The following is a 21,340-nucleotide window of genomic DNA, read 5'->3' on the forward strand; positions in this document are numbered from 1 at the left end:
CCTTGTCAGCAAATATTGTGGTCAAAAACATGAATGAGTGACTTCTATCAATACAAAGCTGTGCTGCAGTTTGATGTGTTTGCAAACACAGAAACTGATATTCACTTTTCTATTTCAATGATCATTTTATTGATAACACCGTAACACATTTTCTTGAAGTCATAGAAACACGTGTAGCACGTAAGAGAACAGAGCAATAATCTGAAGAATCAGAGAACTAGAGGATTAATATTATCATACAGAAGAAACCCAAAGAGACAAAAAGAGACAAAGGGAAACTAGAAAGAGCCAACTGCAGAGAAATGATTGAATAAGGTCTGAAACAGAGGGAACGGGAGAAAGAGAGGACGACCAAGAGAAGACAACTCAGTGTTGTCAGTGCAGCGTAGTCGCTGTCTGGAGGAAGAAGATGGCGGAGGTTCAGAGTGAACACGGTGGCTCCAGTTGATCTCAGTAATGCTTCATCTGACTAAACAGCTGAAGGCAGCAGAGCTCTCAGTGACCTCCAGACACCAGAGAAGGACTGTTATTGTAGTTTATATGTAGGGCTGCACAATGAATCATCTTCTACCATCATGTCAGCTTTGATCATTCATACACAATCAGGATGTATCAGAGGTTTATCAACTGCTGTTGTCTCTGACTGCATTGTCTGTCAGATTTGACACTAAAGTCAACTTGTTGTGCAGCTGCATCAGAAGCATCAATGTGCCGTCCGTCTGTGTGTGTTTGTGCTTTACTCTGTGTGACTGCGCCCCCTGCTGGAGCTCCTTCTCTCTTTGAGCTGCCTCGAATCGCTCAGTTGGACTCGAGTGCTGCTCCTCAAAGTGACATGCAGGCTCAGTGAAGCACCAGTCACTCTTGGTGCTGATGGTCAACGAGCGCTCCTCGTGTTCTCTCAGCTACGTGAGATGTTCTGCACTGACAACACGGAGCCCCATAGAAGAGCATGAGAGGTCATCTTCATCATCATCAACACTGTCAACATCCTCATAGCGCCACAGTCACTAACATCATCATCCTGATCATCTTCTTTGTATCATCTTGAGACTAAATGATTTATATGCAGTTATAAAGCTGAGAGAACAGACAGAGAAAGGTCGAGAACACCAGTTGTTCCTCCTCCTGTGAGAGGATTTAATGCTTTTCTCTGTTTTATATCAATGTTCACTGAATATTTGGGGGTTGTGGACTGTTGAGACAAAACAAGACATTTGAAGACGTCACCTTTCACTCTGAGGAACTGAATATCTTTGTTTTCTGATATTTTATAAGAAGAAAATAATCAATAATGAAAGTAATCGTTAGTTAACTTACAGCCAAACTTCTTGTTCCAAATGGAGGACTTTTAAACAGTTTTTAAATAAGTGCTGTATCAGTACATTTACTGTTTGTTTACATTTCTGTATTATATTTATTGCAAATCTATTTGTTTACATTAAATACATTTTATTTGAAATGAAATAATTAGAGTTGTTCTGTACATAGTCTGAGACTACAACATGTCCTCTCTGTTTACACTGAGCTCTCTCTTTAGAACAGGTTGTGTGGTTGTATCAGGTCATTGTGGTCAATGTTGAAGATCTTCCTTCTTTATCACAATATTGTATTTATTTACAGATATTTTGCATCAATGTGATATAGTACATTAAAACTATGATTTTGCATAATCCAGTGAACTAAATACTAAAAAGTTAAACATTTCTATCCGATTATTTAAGTTTTATTTTTCATATGCATATGTAAATATTTCATGTTCTTTCATGTGCTTGTGTATTTTAAGAGGAAATGTTTTGCAACAATAAAAGACTTTACAGTATTTCTCGCTGTGTTGGAAAAAGACATTGTCATTTAATTGAACACTGGTTGTAAAACACATGATTTGATGTGGTGATTATTTCCTAAAACAAGTTAAACTGAATCATGAAATGTGTTTTAAAATATTTCTGTAGTCAGAAAATGTTGCAATGTCACTCCATTTTATTATGTTGATTTTGTTTTTCTCCACTTTAAAATAAATATTTTTTCACAAGTAACAATTCTCAGGCACTTCATGTGGAAAGTTGCTGTAAAATCTGCTAATCAACAAAGCATCACCATCTGCTGGTAATGAAATGAAATGTGAGGATAGAAAGTGAAACTTAAAGCTGGTTTCTACGTTGCTGAACGGAGCTGAGAGACGCCATTACAGGGAGGAGTATCTCTACTATAAACATTAAATCAGAAGGATTGTAATCTGTAATTTAAAGGGACACAGATTTGGTGAGTCTTGCTGTTTAACGATATTCACATATCAGAGCAAATGGCTGAGAAAATAGTTCTTCTTGAAGGTTTCCTGAACTGCCATGTTTGTTCAGAGACGTTCAGAGATCCTGTGTCTCTGAGCTGCAACCACAGCTTCTGTTCAAGCTGCCTGCAACTATTCTGGAAACAAGCTAAAACTAAAAACTGTCCCATTTGTAAAACAAAGTCCTCAACGGATGAACCAGCAGTGAACTTAACACTGAAGGGACTGGCTGACTCGTTTGCTGAGAGACAGAAAACTGGATCACCTGAGACAGAAAAAGGAGAGAAGAAGGTGGAGGTGGTGTGTAGTAAACATGGAGAAGAGACTCAACTGTTCTGTGAGGACGAGCAGAAAGCTGTGTGTTCTGTCTGTGAGTTTTCTCTCCACCAGAATCACAAGGTGGTTCCTATAGAACAAGCAGTCAGTGACCTGAAGGACCAGCTGAGATCTGACTTAGAGTCTCTGCAGGACAAGAGGCACAAACACAAACAAGTGGAGAAAACATACAATGAAATGATTCAACACTCCAAGAAGCAGCTGTTGTCCACAGAGAGGCAGATCAGAGCAGAGTTCAACAAGCTCCACCAGTTCCTGAAAGAGGAAGAGGAGTCCAGACTGGCAGCTCTGAGGGAGGAAGAGGAGCAGAAGGGGAAGACTATCAGCAGAGAGATGAAGATGATTCAGGAGCAGATCTCCTCTCTGTCAGACAGCATCTCTGCTGTTGAAGAAGACCTGCAGAAACACAACGTGTCATTCCTCAGCAGTTATAAAGCCACTCAGACCAGAGCCAGAGTCCAGAGCTCACTGTCAGATCCACAGCTGGTCTCAGGAGCGCTGATAGATGTGGCCAAACACCTGGGCAACCTGTCCTTCAGAGTCTGGGAGAAGATGAAGGACAAGGTCCACTTCAGTCCTGTCATTCTGGACCCAAACACTGCAGCCTACAATCTCTATCTGTCTGATGATCTGACCAGTGTGAGAAATGGAGACACAAACCAGAAGCTTCCTCACAATCCAGAGAGATTCACTAAGTATGCCATTGTTCTGGGCTCTGAGGGCTTCAGCTCAGGGAAACACAGCTGGGAGGTGGAGGTGGGAGACCATCCTCACTGGGTTGTAGGTTTGATTAAAGAGTCAGTTGACAGGAAGGGAGAGTTAAGTGTTTCACCAAAATATGGAGTCTGGTGTTTAACTCATCGTAGTGGAAAATACATTGATGTTGTTGGTCAGACTGTCAGAGTGAAGAAGAGTCTCCAGAGGATCAGAGTCCAGCTGGACTATGACATGGGGGACGTGTCCTTCTACGACCTTGAAGACATGACTCGCATCTACACTCACAGAGACACTTTCACTGAGAAACTCTTCCCATGGTTCTGTATTGTAAACTCTGGTGATGCTAAAACTGCTGATATCAAAATGTGTCAAACTGATATTTCTCTGTGATGTTCAGGGAGGGTGGTGAGGTCTCAGTGATTTATTATTTTTATAATGGTGGTGGTTTTGTTAATAACAGACAATTCCAGTTAGTTCTTTAATTTGATAATACATGAAGAAAATGTCGAGTTAAAGAAACATAAGATTTGAGTAAATAACATGTTTGTGATGTAAATATGCTGAAAGAACTGAGACCAGTAGATTTCATGTGATCATTTTATTTTCGATTTGTTTTTATTCCTAAGAATGAGCAACAAGTTTAAATTTCCTTCTTTTACATTTATTTTTCAAATAGTCTTTAACTTTATTATGTTCCCTTTTTTATTTTTTACATTTTACTTTTAGTCATGAAATCTTTGTTTCAGTAAATAATTTTCCCAAAATGCAATCATATAAAATCATTCAGATGAATAAATAATTCCTTTAAAAAAAAATTACATTTGTATTGTTCAGAATGGACCAAACAGTGAATGTTGATGTAATAATTAACCTGTTATTCACTATATGTGACTGTTTACATATTTTATATCATATCAATTTTATCTATATGATTAAACTCAGTCTCTTTCCTCCATTTTTGTTTCTTTAAATGAACAAATGAACAAATTTCTGCAGAAAATTCTGCAGAAATTGCTTGATAATGTTTATACTTCTTCATTGTTTGAGTCCAAATTAGAAAAGCTCAACATTTTTATAAAATGTGACATTGACTTTAAGGTTGTGTGTATTAGTGCTGCTGCTAAAATCTGTTTCTATTATCAATTAATCTGTTGATGTTTTTAGTCATTAAATATCAGAAAATTGTGAAAAATGCCAAATAAAAACAGCAAATACTCAAATTTGAGCAGATGTGTAGATTGTTTCCTTGATGAATTATTTTAATGATTGTTGGTATTGGCAACAATATGAGTTATTAAATTGCATGTTTTCTACCTTGTCAGCAAATATTGTGGTCAAAAACATGAATGAGTGACTTCTATCAATACAAAGCTGTGCTGCAGTTTGATGTGTTTGCAAACACAGAAACTGATTCACTTTACTATTTCAATGATCATTTTATTGATAACACCGTAACACATTTTCTTGAAGTCATAGAAACACGTGTAGCACGTAAGAGAACAGAGCAATAATCTGAAGAATCAGAGAACTAGAGGATTAATATTATCATACAGAAGAAACCCAAAGAGACAAAAAGAGACAAAGGGAAACTAGAAAGAGCCAACTGCAGAGAAATGATTGAATAAGGTCTGAAACAGAGGGAACGGGAGAAAGAGAGGACGACCAAGAGAAGACAACTCAGTGTTGTCAGTGCAGCGTAGTCGCTGTCTGGAGGAAGAAGATGGCGGAGGTTCAGAGTGAACACGGTGGCTCCAGTTGATCTCAGTAATGCTTCATCTGACTAAACAGCTGAAGGCAGCAGAGCTCTCAGTGACCTCCAGACACCAGAGAAGGACTGTTATTGTAGTTTATATGTAGGGCTGCACAATGAATCATCTTCTACCATCATGTCAGCTTTGATCATTCATACACAATCAGGATGTATCAGAGGTTTATCAACTGCTGTTGTCTCTGACTGCATTGTCTGTCAGATTTGACACTAAAGTCAACTTGTTGTGCAGCTGCATCAGAAGCATCAATGTGCTGTCCGTCTGTGTGTGTTTGTGCTTTACTCTGTGTGACTGCGCCCCCTGCTGGAGCTCCTTCTCTCTTTGAGCTGCCTCGAATCGCTCAGTTGGACTCGAGTGCTGCTCCTCAAAGTGACATGCAGGCTCAGTGAAGCACCAGTCACTCTTGGTGCTGATGGTCAATGAGCGCTCCTCGTGTTCTCTCAGCTATGTGAGATGTTCTGCACTGACAACACGGAGCCCCATAGAAGAGCATGAGAGGTCATCTTCATCATCATCAACACAGTGAACATCCTCATAGCGCCACAGTCACTAACATCATCATGCTGATCATCTTCTTTGTATCATCTTGAGACTAAATGATTTATATGCAGTTATAAAGCTGAGAGAACAGACAGAGAAAGGTCGAGAACACCAGTTGTTCCTCCTCCTGTGAGAGGATTTAATGCTTTTCTCTGTTTTATATCAATGTTCACTGAATATTTGGGGGTTTTGGACTGTTGAGACAAAACAAGACATTTGAAGACGTCACCTTTCACTCTGAGGAACTGAATATCTTTGTTTTCTGATATTTTATAAGAAGGAAATAATCAATAATGAAAGTAATTGTTAGTTAACTTACAGCCAAACTTCTTGTTTCAAATGGAGGACTTTTAAACAGTTTTTAAATAAGTGCTGTATCAGTACATTTACTGTTTGTTTACATTTCTATATTATATTTATTGCAAATCTATTTGTTTACATTAAATACATTTGATTTGAAATGAAATAATTAGAGTTGTTCTGTACATAGTCTGAGACTACAACATGTCCTCTCTGTTTACACTGAGCTCTCTCTTTAGAACAGGTTGTGTGGTTGTATCAGGTCATTGTGGTCAATGTTGAAGATCTTCCTTCTTTATCACAATATTGTATTTATTTACAGATTCTTTGCTTCAATGTGATATAGTACATTAAAACTATGATTTTGCATTATCCAGTGAACTAAATACTAAAAAGTTAAACATTTCTATCCGATTATTTAAGTTTTATTTTTCATATGCATATGTAAATATTTCATGTTCTTTCATGTGCTTGTGTATTTTAAGAGGAAATGTTTTGCAACAATAAAAGACTTTACAGTATTTCTCACTGTGTTGGAAAAAGACATTGTCATTTAATTGAACACTGGTTCTATAACACATGATTTGATGTCGTGATTATTTCCTAAAACAAGTTAAACTGAATCATGAAATGTGTTTTAAAATATTTCTGTAGTCAGAAAATGTTGCAATGTCACTGCATTTTATTATGTTGATTTAGTTTTTCTCCACTTTAAAATAAATATTTTTTTACAAGTAACAATTCTCAGGCACTTGTTGTGGAAAGTTGCTGTAAAATCTGCTAATCAACAAAACATCACCATCTGCTGGTAAAGAAATGAAATGTGAGGATAGAAAGTGAAACTTAAAGCTGGTTTCTACATTGCTGAACGGAGCTGAGAGACGCCATTACAGGGAGGAGTATCTCTACTATAAACATTAAATCAGAAGGATTGTAATCTGTAATTTAAAGAGACACAGATTTGGTGAGTCTTGCTGTTTAAAGATATTCACATATCAGAGCAAATGGCTGAGAAAATAGTTCTTGTTGAAAGTTACCTGAACTGCCATGTTTGTTCAGAGACGTTCAGAGATCCTGTGTCTCTGAGCTGCAACCACAGCTTCTGTTCAAGCTGCCTGCAGCAATTCTGGAAACAAGCTAAAACTAAAAACTGTCCCATTTGTAAAACAAAGTCCTCAACGGATGAACCAGCAGTGAACTTAACACTGAAGGGACTGGCTGACTCATTTGCTGAGAGACAGAATAATGGATCACCTGAGACGGAACAAGAAAAGCAGAAAGAAGAGGTCGTGTGTGAAAAACATCCAGAAGTTCCTTATTGGTTCTGTGAGGACGAGCAGAAAGCTGTGTGTCCTGTCTGTGAGTTTTCTCTCCACCAGAGTCACAAGGTGGTTCCTATAGAACAAGCAGTCAGTGACCTGAAGGACCAGCTGAGATCTGACTTAGAGTCTCTGCAGGACAAGAGGGACGAACACAAACAAGTGGAGGAAACATACAATGAAATGATTGAACACTCCAAGAAGCAGCTGTTGTCCACAGAGAGGCAGATCAGAGCAGAGTTCAACAAGCTCCACCAGTTCCTGAAAGAGGAAGAGGAGTCCAGACTGGCAGCTCTGAGGGAGGAAGAGCAGCAGAAGGGGAAGACTATCAGCAGAGAGATGAAGATGATTCAGGAGCAGATCTCCTCTCTGTCAGACAGCATCTCTGCTGTTGAAGAAGACCTGCAGAAACACAACGTGTCATTCCTCAGCAGTTATAAAGCCACTCAGACCAGAGCCAGAGTCCAGAGCTCACTGTCAGATCCACAGCTGGTCTCAGGAGCGCTGATAGATGTGGCCAAACACCTGGGCAACCTGTCCTTCAGAGTCTGGGAGAAGATGAAGGACAAGGTCCACTTCAGTCCTGTCATTCTGGACCCAAACACTGCAGACCCCATTCTCTATCTGTCTGATGATCTGACCAGTGTGAGACATGGAGACACAGACCAGAAGCTTCCTGACAATCCAGAGAGAAACACTTATTATGCCGATGTTCTGGGCTCTGAGGGCTTCAGCTCAGGGAAACACAGCTGGGAGGTGGAGGTGGGAGACCATCCTTCCTGGGTTGTAGGTTTGATTAAAGAGTCAGTTGACAGGAAGGGAAAGATATTTGTTTCACCACAATATGGAGTCTGGTGTTTAACTCATCGTAGTGGAAAATACACTGATGGATCTAGTCAGACTGTCAGAGTGAAGAAGAGTCTCCAGAGGATCAGAGTCCAGCTGGACTATGACATGGGGGACGTGTCCTTCTACGACCCTGAAGACATGACTCGCATCTACACTCTCAGAGACACTTTCACTGAGAAACTCTTCCCATGGTTCATTATTGAAGAAGCTGGTGATGCTAAAACTGCTGATATCAAAATGTGTCAAACTGATATTTCTCTGTGATGTTCAGGGAGGGTGGTGAGGTCTCAGTGATTTATTATTTTTATAATGGTGGTGGTTTTGTTAATAACAGACAATTCCAGTTAGTTCTTTAATTTGATAATAAATGAAGAAAATGTCGAGTTAAAGAAACATAAGATTTGAATAAATAACATGTTTGTGATGTAAATATGCTGAAAGAACTGAGACCAGTAGATTTCATGTGATCATTTTATTTTCGATTTGTTTTTATTCCTAAGAATGAGCAACAAGTTTAAATTTCCTCCTTTTACATTTATTTTTCAAATAGTCTTTAACTTTATTATGTTCCCTTTTTTATTTTTTACATTTTACTTTTAGTCATGAAATCTTTGTTTCAGTAAATAATTTTCTCAAAATGCAATCATATAAAATCATTCAGATGAATAAATAATTCCTTTAAAAAAAAATTACATTTGTATTGTTCAGAATGGACCAAACAGTGAATGTTGATGTAATAATTAACCTGTTATTCACTATATGTGACTGTTCACATATTTTATATTATATCAATTTTATCTATATGATTAAACTCAGTCTCTTTCCTCCATTTTTGTTTCTTTAAATGTAGAAACGTCTGCAGAAATTGCTTCATAATGTTTATACTTCTTCATTGTTTGAGTCCAAATTAGAAAAGCTCAACATTTTTATAAAATGTGACATTGACTTTAAGACTGTGTGTATTAGTGCTGCTGCTAAAATCTGTTTCTGTTATCAATTAATCTGTTGATGTTTTTAATCATTAAATATCAGAAGATTGTGAAAAATGCCAAATAAAAACAGCAAATACTCAAATTTGAGCAGATGTGTAGATTGTTTCCTTGATGAATTATTTTAATGATTGTTGCTATTGGCAACAATATGAGTTATTAAATTGCATGTTTTCTACCTTGTCAGCAAATATTGTGGTCAAAAACATGAATGAGTGACTTCTATCAATACAAAGCTGTGCTGCAGTTTGATGTGTTTGCAAACACAGAAACTGATTCACTTTTCTATTTCAATGATCATTTTATTGATAACACCGTAACACATTTTCTTGAAGTCATAGAAACACGTGTAGCACGTAAGAGAACAGAGCAATAATCTGAAGAATCAGAGAACTGGACGATTAATATTATCATACAGAAGAAACCCAAAGAGACAAAAAGAGACAAAGGGAAACTAGAAAGAGCCAACTGCAGAGAAATGATTGAATAAGGTCTGAAACAGAGGGAACGGGAGAAAGAGAGGACGACCAAGAGAAGACAACTCAGTGTTGTCAGTGCAGCGTAGTCGCTGTCTGGAGGAAGAAGATGGCGGAGGTTCAGAGTGAACACGGTGGCTCCAGTTGATCTCAGTAATGCTTCATCTGACTAAACAGCTGAAGGCAGCAGAGCTCTCAGTGACCTCCAGACACCAGAGAAGGACTGTTATTGTAGTTTATATGTAGGGCTGCACAATGAATCATCTTCTACCATCATGTCAGCTTTGATCATTCATACACAATCAGGATGTATCAGAGGTTTATCAACTGCTGTTGTCTCTGACTGCATTGTCTGTCAGATTTGACACTAAAGTCAACTTGTTGTGCAGCTGCATCAGAAGCATCAATGTGCCGTCCGTCTGTGTGTGTTTGTGCTTTACTCTGTGTGACTGCGCCCCCTGCTGGAGCTCCTTCTCTCTTTGAGCTGCCTCGAATCGCTCAGTTGGACTCGAGTGCTGCTCCTCAAAGTGACATGCAGGCTCAGTGAAGCACCAGTCACTCTTGGTGCTGATGGTCAACGAGCGCTCCTCGTGTTCTCTCAGCTATGTGAGATGTTCTGCACTGACAACACGGAGCCCCATAGAAGAGCATGAGAGGTCATCTTCATCATCATCAACACTGTCACTAACATCATCATCCTGATCATCTTCTTTGTATCATCTTGAGACTAAATGATTTATATGCAGTTATAAAGCTGAGAGAACAGACAGAGAAAGGTCGAGAACACCAGTTGTTCCTCCTCCTGTGAGAGGATTTAATGCTTTTCTCTGTTTTATATCAATGTTCACTGAATATTTGGGGGTTGTGGACTGTTGAGACAAAACAAGACATTTGAAGACGTCACCTTTCACTCTGAGGAACTGAATATCTTTGTTTTCTGATATTTTAGAAGAAGGAAATAATCAATAATGAAAGCAATTGTTAACTTACAGCCAAACTTCTTGTTTCAAATAGAGGACTTTGTAAACAGTTTTTAAATAAGTGCTGTATCAGTACATTTACTGTTTGTTTACATTTCTATATTATATTTATTGCAAATCTATTCGTTTACATTAAATACATTTGATTTGAAATTAAATAATTAGAGTTGTTCTGTACATAGTCTGAGACTACAACATGTCCTCTCTGTTTACACTGAGCTCTCTCTTTAGAACAGGTTGTGTGGTTGTATCAGGTCATTGTGGTCAATGTTGAAGATCTTCCTTCTTTATCACAATATTGTATTTATTTACAGATTCTTTGCTTCAATGTGATATAGTACATTAAAATTATGATTTTGCATGATCCAGTGAACTAAATACTAAAAAGTTAAACATTTCTATCCGATTATTTAAGTTTTATTTTTCATATGCATATGTAAATATTTCCTGTTCTTTCATGTGCTTATGTATTTTAATAGGAAATGTTTTGCAACAATAAAAGACTTTACAGTATTTCTCACTGTGTTGGAAAAAGACATTGTCATTTAATTGAACACTGGTTGTAAAACACATGATTTGATGTCGTGATTATTTCCTAAAACAAGTTAAACTGAATCATGAAATGTGTTTTAAAATATTTCTGTAGTCAGAAAATGTTGCAATGTCACTCCATTTTATTATGTTGATTTAGTTTTTCTCCACTTTAAAATAAATATTTTTTCACAAGTAACAATTCTCAGGCACTTGTTGTGGAAAGTTGCTGTAAAATCTGCTAATCAACAAAACATCACCATCTGCTGGTAAAGAAATGAAATGTGAGGATAGAAAGTGAAACTTAAAGCTGGTTTCTACGTTGCTGAACGGAGCTGAGAGACGCCATTACAGGGAGGAGTATCTCTACTATAAACATTAAATCAGAAGGATTGTAATCTGTAATTTAAAGGGACACAGATTTGGTGAGTCTTGCTGTTTAAAGATATTCACATATCAGAGCAAATGGCTGAGAAAATAGTTCTTCTTGAAGGTTTCCTGAACTGCCATGTTTGTTCAGAGACGTTCAGAGATCCTGTGTCTCTGAGCTGCAACCACAGCTTCTGTTCAAGCTGCCTGCAACTATTCTGGAAACAAGATAAAACTAAAAACTGTCCCATTTGTAAAACAAAGTCCTCAACGGATGAACCAGCAGTGAACTTAACACTGAAGGGACTGGCTGACTCGTTTGCTGAGAGACAGAATAATGGATCACCTGAGACGGAACAAGAAAAGCAGAAAGAAGAGGTCGTGTGTGATAAACATCCAGAAGTTCCTTATTGGTTCTGTGAGGACGAGCAGAAAGCTGTGTGTCCTGTCTGTGAGTTTTCTCTCCACCAGAGTCACAAGGTGGTTCCTATAGAACAAGCAGTCAGTGACCTGAAGGACCAGCTGAGATCTGACTTAGAGTCTCTGCAGGACAAGAGGGACAAACACAAACAAGTGGAGGAAACATACAATAAAATGATTGAACACTCCAAGAAGCAGCTGTTGTCCACAGAGAGGCAGATCAGAGCAGAGTTCAACAAGCTCCACCAGGTCCTGAAAGAGGAAGAGGAGTCCAGACTGGCAGCTCTGAGGGAGGAAGAGGAGCAGAAGGGGAAGACTATCAGCAGAGAGATGAAGATGATTCAGGAGCAGATCTCCTCTCTGTCAGACAGCATCTCTGCTGTTGAAGAAGACCTGCAGAAACACAACGTGTCATTCCTCAGCAGTTATAAACCCACTCAGACCAGAGCCAGAGTCCAGAGCTCACTGTCAGATCCACAGCTGGTCTCAGGAGCGCTGATAGATGTGGCCAAACACCTGGGCAACCTGTCCTTCAGAGTCTGGGAGAAGATGAAGGACAAGGTCCACTTCAGTCCTGTCATTCTGGACCCAAACACTGCAAACCGCTGGCTCTATCTGTCTGATGATCTGACCAGTGTGAGACATGAAGACACAGACCAGAAGATTCCTGACAATCCAGAGAGATTCACTAAGTATGTCATTGTTCTGGGCTCTGAGGGCTTCAGCTCAGGGAAACACAGCTGGGAGGTGGAGGTGGGAGACCATCCTCACTGGAATGTAGGTTTGGCTAAAGAGTCAGTTGACAGGAAGGGAAAGATAGTTGCTTCAAACAAATGTGGAATCTGGTGTTTAAGTCATCTCAAAGGAAAATACACTGATGGAGATGGTCAGACTGTCACAGTGAAGAAGAGTCTCCAGAGGATCAGAGTCCAGCTGGACTATGACATGGGGAACGTGTCCTTCTACGACCCTGAAGACATGACTCACATCTGCACTCACAGAGACACTTTCACTGAGAAACTCTTCCCATATTTCAGTATTGGAAAGTCTGGTGATGATAAAACTACTGACATCAAAATCTGTCAAACTGATATTTCTCTGTGATGTTCAGGGAGGGTGGTGAGGTCTCAGTGATTTATCAGGATTTTTATAATGGTGGTGTTTTTTTTTCTTTATTACAGACTATTGAGGTGAGAATCCTGTAATTTGAAAGTACACAAGAAAAAATGTAGAGATTAAGGTTAAAGAAAAATACGATTTGATCTCTTTCAGCAAATAACACGAAAGGACACATTCATTGGTTGTTGTATAATATAAATATATTTTCGAAGCACAGAATGAGAAACTAAAGCAGAACTAGGTGTGTGAGGCATTATTTTCAAAATGGTGTTTGTGGTGTAAATATCCTACAAGAACAGACGAGTAGATTTACTGTGATCGTTTTATTTTGAAAGATACTTTTTCCCCCAATTAGCAACAACTTGAAGTTTACATTAAAACGGCTATAATTTTAAATCACGTGACCACATGAAGCCTCATCTTACCTTGTTTATCTTTGACGTTAAACAATGACTTTATTGTGTTTTATAGTAAACTGGTTACTTTCATGAATAAATGGTTCGGTTCCTTCAGTTGTTTTATTTGCAAACGAGAGTTTAGCACTGATGATGCAGAATAATGTTGTATTGATTTCATATCCTTTTGAACAAATGTTGTAAGATTCAACATATCAAATACACATTTGATGCTGTTGATGTACGGGTTTAATTGTATTCTGTTTAGTTCCACAAGTTGGAGACAAAGTACACATTTCTGTTCCAGGCTGGTGAGAATTTTGATAATTTTAGTTTTCACTTTTTTATACACATATTATTGTTTCCTGCACAGTTTCAAAAAAAATCTTATATTTGTTCAGGGTTTGGTAGAACATGTCTCTATTTCTTATCCTTCAGAAGATTTCTATCTGTCCTCAGGGTATCTAGCAGACGATCACAAGTGACTGTGCCTCTTGATAAGATGCTTCATTTAGATATTGTTTATTTAATTATCTCAGAAATCAGACACACAAACAGAATGATTCATCACTTGCCTGTTTTTTGTGTAACTGTAGCATCTTAAATTAAATTCAGATGTTGTGAATACAGACTGCTACTAAATAAAACACTTTATTCTCATTTCCATGTTTCTTCTCTCATTCCTTCATTTTCTGTTGGTGTTCGTGAAAAACTGCTCTCACCTGTTTAGTGAAATGTAGAAGAACATACAAGAGGTGAGGGACACTGTGGACACCAACACTGGTGTGCTGCAGGTACATATTCCTGTCTGTTCCTGATGAAGACATGAATATCAGTCTTTTACAACAACACTGTGCAGGACTTTATTCCAGCTCCAGAAGAACATGTGGAATGATATCTGGAAATACACAATACAAATGATAATACATATGTGTAATGAGGAATATCAAAGCTGTAATGTTCTGGTCTTTTGACATCAACGTACTGTAGATATGGTAGAGTGGTGCAGTTGGTGAAGGAAGTATTCAGATCCTTTACAGGAGTAAAAGTACTAACACGAACTGTGAAAATACTCCAGTAAAAGTCCTGCATTCAAAACTGTACTCACGTATAAGTATTGTCACCACTTCTGGAGATACGTAGTTTTAACTGGACAGGAAGGCGACGAAGACTGTAATCTGAAAAGTAACTAAAGTTGTCAGATAAATGTGGTGGAGTAAAAGGTACAATATTGGTCTCTGAGATGTCGTGGAGCACAAACATAAAGTTACATGAAATTGGAATATTCAAGCAAATGACAAGTACTTTGCATATGTACTCATGTAGAGTACTTGAGTAAATGCACTTTGTTACATTCCACCAATGAAGTGGTGAATAAATGTAGCATCAGCTGGCTTCTGCTGCTCTCTATTGGCTAAACATGGTGCAGGATAAATATGTGAAAATGGTGCAACAATCACAATGTGTTGCAAAAGGCAACCTTGAACAAATTATACTGTAAATATGACTAATAAATGCTAAATGTTTAGAACACACATTGGTGCAGTATTTAAGAGTATAGTAGCAAAGTACCACAGTGTTCTTCAACCTTTTCTGAGCCGTGGTACGTTTTTTACATTAAAAAGATCCCGTGGCACACCAACAACCAAAAAAGTTACAAAATGACACATTGTAGCATAATACTGCATATTGACGGGTGTTTTGTTTAGAGATGACGTTTAAGCTCGCTTAGGACCATGGATCTGTTGGACAGCTTTTCCCCAAACACCAAGCTTAACGGAGTCGGTGCAGTCGGATCCCCGGTGAAGGTAAATCCAAACGACAGATAACTTTCGCTGTATTGCATCGAGCTCAACGTTTTTTCTGTCTTTTGAACACCACTCATACGAGGCTTTTCATCAAGGTTAGAATTTTGTCCAGGGCCCAGTTCAGAGTCTGAATTTTTTCTTTTCAAATATTGAAAACCACTGACCTACTGAATCCACTTCTCAGGGACAACATGCTCACATGTGCTCAATGTCATCAACATTATAGAATGTGCAGCATGTGTACAGGATGTGATGGCACGGACACATTTTACTTCCTGTAAACGTCACAAGATGGAGACAAAGTCCATGTTGTTCTTTGCTGCACAGGTTGATCAATAGCAGCACCTCTTAGCACTTTCTGATGGATTCTTCTTTTCACACAGATCCTTCACAGAAACCTCGTTGTGTTTGTCTGACGTCCTGTTTGTCCAGAGTAGCTCACACATCCATCACTGCTGTGGCTCTTGATGTTGTTGCTGCTTCATCAGCCACCAAGTTAGTCAAATCATCTCAGAGACGTTATTCAGATTAGATTATATCTCAGACATGAGTCTTTTCAGTTCTTTAGAGGCCCACGTTTATTTTGTGCTGCTGTACCGTCATCGTCAAAACTCACTTGTACAAGATACAGATTAACACTGAACCTACATGTGGTGGAATGCTCCCCAGAGAATGAAGAATAGGGTGGAGGGTTGTGAAAGCAGCCCTCAGGCTGGCTCCTCCCACAACCAATTCCTAATCAGTGCCAGCATTTAAAACACACCTGTTGGCATCAACTTATCCTTCATGGCCTTGTCCTTTTTTCGGGATTTTGACATTGTTGAACAGAGCTCAGACGCCATTACAGGGTGTGAGATCTCTGCTGGAAAACACACGTTTGGAGTTTTGAAACAGTGAAGAGATGAAACAGTAACTTGGTGAGTCTTGTTATTGAAAGATAACTAAGCTACCAAGACAAATGGCTGAAAGAGTTCTTCTTGAAAGTTACCTGTGCTGGTAACTCGAGTGCTGCTCCTCAAAGTGACATGCAGGCTCAGTGAAGCACCAGTCACTCTTGGTGCTGATGGTCAACGAGCGCTCCTCGTGTTCTCTCAGCTACGTGAGGCAGATGTTCTGCACTGACAACACGGAGCCCCATAGAAAAGCATGAGGTCATCTTCATCATCATCATCATCAACACTGTCAACATCCTCATAGCGCCACAGTCACTAACATCATCATGCTGATCATCTTCTTCGTATCATCTTGAGACTAAATGATTTATATGCAGTTATAAAGCTGAGAGAACAGACAGAGAAAGGTCGAGAACACCAGTTGTTCCTCCTTCTGTGAGAGGATTTAATGCTTTTCTCTGTTTTATATCAATGTTCACTGAATATTTGGGGGTTGTGGACTGTTGAGACAAAACAAGACATTTGAAGACGTCACCTTTCACTCTGAGGAACTGAATATCTTTGTTTTCTGATATTTTAGAAGAAGAAAATAATCAATAATGAAAGTAATTGTTAACTTACAGCCAAACTTCTTGTTTCAAATGGAGGACTTTTAAACAGTTTTTAAATAAGTGCTGTATCAGTACATTTACTGTTTGTTTACATTTCTGTATTATATTTATTGCAAATCTATTTGTTTACATTAAATACATTTTATTTGAAATTAAATAATTAGAGTTGTTCAGTACATAGTCTGAAACTACAACATGTCCTCTCTGTTTACACTGAGCTCTCTCTTTAGAACAGGTTGTGTGGTTGTATCAGGTCATTGTGGTCAATGTTGAAGATCTTCCTTCTTTATCACAATATTGTATTTATTTACAGATTATTTGCATCAATGTGATATAGTACATTAAAACTATGATTTTGCATGATCCAGTGAACTAAATACTAAAAAGTTAAATATTTCTATCCGATTATTTAAGTTTTATTTTTCACATGCATATGTAAATATTTCATGTTCTTTCATGTGCTTGTGTATTTTAAGAGGAAATGTTTTGCAACAATAAAAGACTTTACAGTATTTCTCACTGTGTTGGAAAAAGACATTGTCATTTAATTGAACACTGGTTGTAAAACACATGATTTGATGTCGTGATTATTTCCTAAAACAAGTTAAACTGAATCATGAAATGTGTTTTAAAATATTTCTGTAGTCAGAAAATGTTGCAGTGTCACTCCATTTTATTATGTTGATTTTGTTTTTCTCCACTTTAAAATAATTTTTTTTTTAAAGTAACAATTCTCAGGCACTTGTTGTGGAAAGTTGCTGTAAAATCTGATAATCAACAAAACATCACCATCTGCTGGTAATGAAATGAAATGTGAGGATAGAAAGTGAAACTTAAAGCTGGTTTCTACGTTGCTGAACGGAGCTGAGAGACGCCATTACAGGGAGGAGTATCTCTACTATAAACATTAAATCAGAAGGATTGTAATCTGTAATTTAAAGGGACACAGATTTGGTGAGTCTTGCTGTTTAAAGATATTCACATATCAGAGCAAATGGCTGAGAAAACCGCTCTTCTTGAAGGTTACCTGAACTGCCATGTTTGTTCAGAGACGTTCAGAGATCCTGTGTCTCTGAGCTGCAACCACAGCTTCTGTTCAAGCTGCCTGCAACTATTCTGGAAACAAGCTGAAAACAAAAACTGTCCCATTTGTAAAAGAAAATCCTCAAAGGACCTTTTACCTGTAAACTTTCCACTGAAGGAACTGTCTGACTCGTTTGCTGAGAGACAGAAAACTGGATCATCTGAGACAGAAAAAGGAGAGAAGAAGGTGGAGGTGGTGTGTAAACATGGAGAAGAGACTCAACTGTTCTGTGAGGACGAGCAGAAAGCTGTGTGTTCTGTCTGTGAGTTTTCTCTCCACCAGAGTCACAAGGTGGTTCCTATAGAACAAGCAGTCAGTGACCTGAAGGACCAGCTGAGATCTGACTTAGTGTCTCTGCAGGACAAGAGGGACAAACACAAACAAGTGGAGAAAACATACAATGAAATGATTGAACACTCCAAGAAGCAGCTGTTGTCCACAGAGAGGCAGATCAGAGCAGAGTTCAACAAGCTCCACCAGGTCCTGAAAGAGGAAGAGGAGTCCAGACTGGCAGCTCTGAGGGAGGAAGAGGAGCAGAAGGGGAAGACTATCAGCAGAGAGATGAAGATGATTCAGGAGCAGATCTCCTCTCTGTCAGACAGCATCTCTGCTGTTGAAGAAGACCTGCAGAAACACAATGTGTCATTCCTCAGCAGTTATAAAGCCACTCAGACCAGAGCCAGAGTCCAGAGCTCACTGTCAGATCCACAGCTGGTCTCAGGAGCGCTGATAGATGTGGCCAAACACCTGGGCAACCTCTCCTTCAGAGTCTGGGAGAAGATGAAGGACAAGGTCCAATTCAGTCCTGTCATTCTGGACCCAAACACTGCACACCCCATTCTCTATCTGTCTAATGATCTGACCAGTGGGAGATATGGAGACACAAACCAGAAGCTTCCTGACAATCCAGAGAGATTCACTAAGCATGCCATTGTTCTGGGCTCTGAGGGCTTCAGCTCAGGGAAACACAGCTGGGAGGTGGAGGTGGGAGACCATCCTGAGTGGAATGTAGGTTTGATTAAAGAGTCAGTTGACAGGAAGGGAGTGTTAAATGTTTCACCAGATTATGGAGTCTGGTGTTTAACTCATCGTAGTGGAAAATACACTGATGTTGTTAGTCAGACTGTCAGAGTGAAGAAGAGTCTCCAGAGGATCAGAGTCCAGCTGGACTATGACATGGGGGACGTGTCCTTCTACGACCCTGAAGACATGACTCGCATCTACACTCACAGAGACACTTTCACTGAGAAACTCTTCCCATGGTTCTGTATTGAAGAAGCTGGTGATGCTAAAACTGCTGATATCAAAATCTGTCAAACTGATATTTCTCTGTGATGTTCAGGGAGGGTGGTGAGGTCTCAGTGATTTATTATTTTTATAATGGTGGTGGTTTTGTTAATAACAGACAATTCCAGTTAGTTCTTTAATTTGATAATACATGAAGAACATGTCGAGTTAAAGAAACATAAGATTTGAGTAAATAACATGTTTGTGATGTAAATATGCTGAAAGAACTGAGACCAGTAGATTTCATGTGATCATTTTATTTTCGATTTGTTTTTATTCCTAAGAATGAGCAACAAGTTTAAATTTCCTTCTTTTACATTTATTTTTCAAATAGTCTTTAACTTTATTATGTTCCCTTTTTTATTTTTTACATTTTACTTTTAGTCATGAAATCTTTGTTTCAGTAAATAATTTTCTCAAAATGCAATCATATAAAATCATTCAGATGAATAAATAATTCCTTTAAAAAAAATTACATTTGTATTGTTCAGAATGGACCAAACAGTGAATGTTGATGTAATAATTAACCTGTTATTCACTATATGTGACTGTTCACATATTTTATATTATATCAATTTTATCCATATGATTAAACTCAGTCTCTTTCCTCCATTTTTGTTTCTTTAAATGTAGAAACTTCTGCAGAAATTGCTTCATAATGTTTATACTTCTTCATTGTTTGAGTCCAAATTAGAAAAGCTCAACATTTTTATAAAATGTGACATTGACTTTAAGACTGTGTGTATTAGTGCTGCTGCTAAAATCTGTTTCTATTATCAATTAATCTGTTGATGTTTTTAATCATTAAATATCAGAAAATTGTGAAAAATGCCAAATAAAAACAGCAAATACTCAAATTTGAGCAGATGTGTAGATTGTTTCCTTGATGAATTATTTTAATGATTGTTGGTATTGGCAACAATATGAGTTATTAAATTGCATGTTTTCTACCTTGTCAGCAAATATTGTGGTCAAAAACATGAATGAGTGACTTCTATCAATACAAAGCTGTGCTGCAGTTTGATGTGTTTGCAAACACAGAAACTGATTCACTTTTCTATTTCAATGATCATTTTATTGATAACACCGTAACACATTTTCTTGAAGTCATAGAAACACGTGTAGCACGTAAGAGAACAGAGCAATAATCTGAAGAATCAGAGAACTGGACGATTAATATTATCATACAGAAGAAACCCAAAGAGACAAAAAGAGACAAAGGGAAACTAGAAAGAGCCAACTGCAGAGAAATGATTGAATAAGGTCTGAAACAGAGGGAACGGGAGAAAGAGAGGACGACCAAGAGAAGACAACTCAGTGTTGTCAGTGCAGCGTAGTCGCTGTCTGGAGGAAGAAGATGGCGGAGGTTCAGAGTGAACACGGTGGCTCCAGTTGATCTCAGTAATGCTTCATCTGACTAAACAGCTGAAGGCAGCAGAGCTCTCAGTGACCTCCAGACACCAGAGAAGGACTGTTATTGTAGTTTATATGTAGGGCTGCACAATGAATCATCTTCTACCATCATGTCAGCTTTGATCATTCATACACAATCAGGATGTATCAGAGGTTTATCAACTGCTGTTGTCTCTGACTGCATTGTCTGTCAGATTTGACACTAAAGTCAACTTGTTGTGCAGCTGCATCAGAAGCATCAATGTGCCGTCCGTCTGTGTGTGTTTGTGCTTTACTCTGTGTGACTGCGCCCCCTGCTGGAGCTCCTTCTCTCTTTGAGCTGCCTCGAATCGCTCAGTTGGACTCGAGTGCTGCTCCTCAAAGTGACATGCAGGCTCAGTGAAGCACCAGTCACTCTTGGTGCTGATGGTCAACGAGCGCTCCTCGTGTTCTCTCAGCTACTTGAGATGTTCTGCACTGACAACACGGAGCCCCATAGAAGAGCATGAGAGGTCATCTTCATCATCATCAACACTGTCACTAACATCATCATCCTGATCATCTTCTTTGTATCATCTTGAGACTAAATGATTTATATGCAGTTATAAAGCTGAGAGAACAGACAGAGAAAGGTCGAGAACACCAGTTGTTCCTCCTTCTGTGAGAGGATTTAATGCTTTTCTCTGTTTTATATCAATGTTCACTGAATATTTGGGGGTTGTGGACTGTTGAGACAAAACAAGACATTTGAAGACGTCACCTTTCACTCTGAGGAACTGAATATCTTTGTTTTCTGATATTTTAGAAGAAGGAAATAATCAATAATGAAAGCAATTGTTAACTTACAGCCAAACTTCTTGTTTCAAATA

At 38.5% G+C, this 21,340-nt stretch overlaps 4 protein-coding genes across 4 annotated transcripts; all 4 read left to right on the forward strand.

The window, feature by feature from the left end:
- Positions 1–2,140: 2,140 nt before the first annotated feature.
- On the forward strand, positions 2,141–4,565 carry LOC142964176 (nuclear factor 7, brain-like). The gene has a single exon (XM_076104385.1). The coding sequence runs from the start codon at positions 2,303–2,305 to the stop codon at positions 3,728–3,730; it is 1,428 nt and encodes a 475-aa protein (XP_075960500.1). The 5' UTR covers positions 2,141–2,302; the 3' UTR covers positions 3,731–4,565.
- A 2,224-nt stretch (positions 4,566–6,789) lies between these two features.
- Positions 6,790–9,196, forward strand: LOC142964177 (nuclear factor 7, brain-like). Its single transcript, XM_076104386.1, has one exon. It carries the CDS (start codon positions 6,954–6,956, stop codon positions 8,379–8,381), a length of 1,428 nt encoding a protein of 475 aa, XP_075960501.1. The 5' UTR covers positions 6,790–6,953; the 3' UTR covers positions 8,382–9,196.
- A 2,212-nt stretch (positions 9,197–11,408) lies between these two features.
- Positions 11,409–14,056, forward strand: LOC142964175 (nuclear factor 7, brain-like). The gene has a single exon (XM_076104384.1). It carries the CDS (start codon positions 11,559–11,561, stop codon positions 12,984–12,986), a length of 1,428 nt encoding a protein of 475 aa, XP_075960499.1. The 5' UTR covers positions 11,409–11,558; the 3' UTR covers positions 12,987–14,056.
- A 3,500-nt stretch (positions 14,057–17,556) lies between these two features.
- On the forward strand, positions 17,557–19,941 carry LOC142964335 (nuclear factor 7, brain-like). Its single transcript, XM_076104613.1, has one exon. The coding sequence runs from the start codon at positions 17,703–17,705 to the stop codon at positions 19,125–19,127; it is 1,425 nt and encodes a 474-aa protein (XP_075960728.1). The 5' UTR covers positions 17,557–17,702; the 3' UTR covers positions 19,128–19,941.
- The last annotated feature ends 1,399 nt before the right edge of the window (positions 19,942–21,340 follow it).

Source organism: Anarhichas minor, unplaced genomic scaffold (genome assembly GCF_050575085.1).
Source record: "Anarhichas minor isolate MPS153535 unplaced genomic scaffold, ASM5057508v1 ptg000030l, whole genome shotgun sequence".
Taxonomy (NCBI): domain Eukaryota; kingdom Metazoa; phylum Chordata; class Actinopteri; order Perciformes; family Anarhichadidae; genus Anarhichas; species Anarhichas minor.

Coding starts and splice junctions, on each gene's coding strand:
- LOC142964176 (XM_076104385.1), top strand. CDS start 2,303: ATGGCTGAGAAAATAGTTCTTCTTGAAGGTTTCCTGAACTGCCATGTT.
- LOC142964177 (XM_076104386.1), top strand. CDS start 6,954: ATGGCTGAGAAAATAGTTCTTGTTGAAAGTTACCTGAACTGCCATGTT.
- LOC142964175 (XM_076104384.1), top strand. CDS start 11,559: ATGGCTGAGAAAATAGTTCTTCTTGAAGGTTTCCTGAACTGCCATGTT.
- LOC142964335 (XM_076104613.1), top strand. CDS start 17,703: ATGGCTGAGAAAACCGCTCTTCTTGAAGGTTACCTGAACTGCCATGTT.